Consider the following 2,165-nt stretch of genomic DNA (forward strand, 5'->3'; position numbering starts at 1 on the left):
CGCACCCCCCCCCTCCCGCCCCCCCCCCCCCCCCCCGCCGCTCCGGTGCTAGCCGGTAAGCAGTCCTGGGCTGCGGGGACGGGGGGCTGGGGGGCTGCGGTGGGCTCAGCTGCTCCTGCAGTGGGGACAAGCCCCAGGACATCACCCGTGTCCCATTGCACCCCTTAAACCCCGGTCGCCCAGGCACCCATCCCTTCCTGAAGCATCACAGCGCCCATGGTTCCTCACCCGCAGCGCCTCCAGCTCCCGCCGCGCCTGGCTCAGCTGCTTCTCCAGCTCCGCTATCTTGGCCATGGAGTCGTTCTCCGCATCCTGCAGCTTCTCCGTCAACTGCAGGGGATGAGGCGACGTGGCTCAGCCCCATCCCCATCCCTCCCTCGGGGCTTGCGTCAGCAGCTCCTGCCCACGCGCCCACGTCCCACCTGGCTGACGTGCTCCTGCAGCTCCTCCATGTGCTCTAGCACGGCTGTCTTGGTCTCTGAGTCCTCCAGCATGGCCCCCACATCAAAAACATTGTCCAGGTAGGCTTGGATCTGCACCTGCAGCTTGTCGCTCTCGGTGAGACGGAGGGTCTGCCATAGGACAGCCGGTGGCACCGTCATGGCCAGTGGCAGCCCCCCCAGCACCCACCCACCTCCAGCACTGGGGCTCAGCACCGGGGCAGTGCAGGATCACCCACCTCCAGGTAGTGGTCCAGCCCCAGGTGGGTGAACTCATACTGCAGGAAGACGCGGAAGTTCATGTTCTCCACAGAGTGCACCACAATGTTGATGAACTGCATGCAGGCCACCTGTGGGACAGGCACAGGCTCAACATGGCCACCAGCACAGCGCTATGGCCCCAGTAGTCCTTGGGGACACAGTGCCCCAGGGATTGTGCAGTGGATCAGTGGCTCTCAGGGACATGGTGCCCCTGGGAAACGCATGGTGGTTTCACAGCCCTGGGGACATGGGGACCTGGGCAAGGACCAGCAGCTCAGCAGCCCTTGGGGACACGGGGACCTGGGCAAGGACCAGCAGCTCAGCAGCCCTTGGGGACAGGGGGACCTGGGCAAGGACCAGCAGCTCAGCAGCCTGTGGGGACACAATGCTCTGGGGACAGCAGGGCACCAGCCTCCCCCCAGCCACTCACCATGAAGTCAATGTTGGTGTCCTCATTTCGGAAATACTCCATCAGCTTCTCGAAGCGGTTCTTCTCCCCGCAGACCTGGGGTGGGAGCAGGGGCCTGAGGTCCAGGAAGGACATGGCCAGGGTGGGCACCCGGGGGGGTTGTGGAGCAGGAGGCACCCCCTGGTGACACTGTCCTAGCCCTGGCGGGTGCTGCCAAGCACCTGGTCCAGCTGGGACATGGCCCCAGGGACATGCACTGGCATGGGGACATCCAAGCCCAATGGCTGGAGCATCCCCAAGTGAGATGATGCAGGGCTCTGCCACATGCAGGAAAAACGAGGCACAAACCCATCCAGAGCACAGGTGTCAGTGTGGGGACCACATGTCCCTTCTGGGGACTCACCTCCTTGAAGTTGTCGAAGGCAGCCAGGATGATGTCGTGGCCACCTCGGACCAGGCAGACGGCAGCCAGCAGCTCCAGCACCAGTGCCTTGGTCCTGCAGAAACACATGGTGCAAGGGGGTCAGGGTCATGGGGTGGGCAAGGGGACGGAAGGACAGGAGGACAGGGACAGGTCCTACCTGGCGTTCTTGTTGTTGAGGCTCAGGGTGATCTCGTTGACGCAGGCTGGGTGGTTCATCACCAGGCTGAAGCCAGACTTGGGGGGGGGAAAAGAGCATTAATGGGGTTGTGCATCCTCCTGTCCCCACCCCAGGGATGCTCCAGGACCTTGGGACATCGCCATGCCACATCCCCACCAGACATAAGGTTGAGTGAGGACATCTCAGAGCAAGGACATGGAGAAGGGGCCCCACCCCAACCAAACCTTGACCCCAAAGATGGCCCCGCAGGCTTTTCAGGAGCCCTGGGTGGGTGTCCAAGGACGCTGCCCTCTCCCACCTGGTAGTTCATGATGGCGCGGAGACACATGATGCAGACGTGGACGTCGTCCTTCTGGCTGACAAGGCGGGAGTTCCTCAGCGCCTTCCTGCTGTGCGAGGGGTTCAGCCTGGGCAGGCAAGAGGGCAGCTGAGTGGGGGGGGGGAGGGCGGCCG

General features: G+C 63.7%; 1 protein-coding gene across 1 annotated transcript in view; it reads right to left on the reverse strand.

Moving 5' to 3' along the window:
* FMNL1 (formin like 1) overlaps window positions 1–2,165 on the reverse strand; it is a 26,784-nt gene that overhangs the window by 8,603 nt on the left and 16,016 nt on the right. Inside the window, exons 8-15 of the mRNA XM_035901156.1 lie at window positions 2,011–2,119; window positions 1,692–1,768; window positions 1,514–1,607; window positions 1,132–1,206; window positions 680–790; window positions 423–572; window positions 229–330; window positions 4–115 (exon numbers count right to left, since the gene is read on the reverse strand). Coding sequence (XP_035757049.1) covers window positions 4–115; window positions 229–330; window positions 423–572; window positions 680–790; window positions 1,132–1,206; window positions 1,514–1,607; window positions 1,692–1,768; window positions 2,011–2,119 — 830 coding nt within the window. The remainder of the gene's footprint in view (window positions 1–3; window positions 116–228; window positions 331–422; window positions 573–679; window positions 791–1,131; window positions 1,207–1,513; window positions 1,608–1,691; window positions 1,769–2,010; window positions 2,120–2,165) is intronic.

This window comes from Egretta garzetta, unplaced genomic scaffold (genome assembly GCF_000687185.1).
Source record: "Egretta garzetta isolate BGI_Z169 unplaced genomic scaffold, ASM68718v1 scaffold551, whole genome shotgun sequence".
Lineage (NCBI taxonomy): Eukaryota > Metazoa > Chordata > Aves > Pelecaniformes > Ardeidae > Egretta > Egretta garzetta.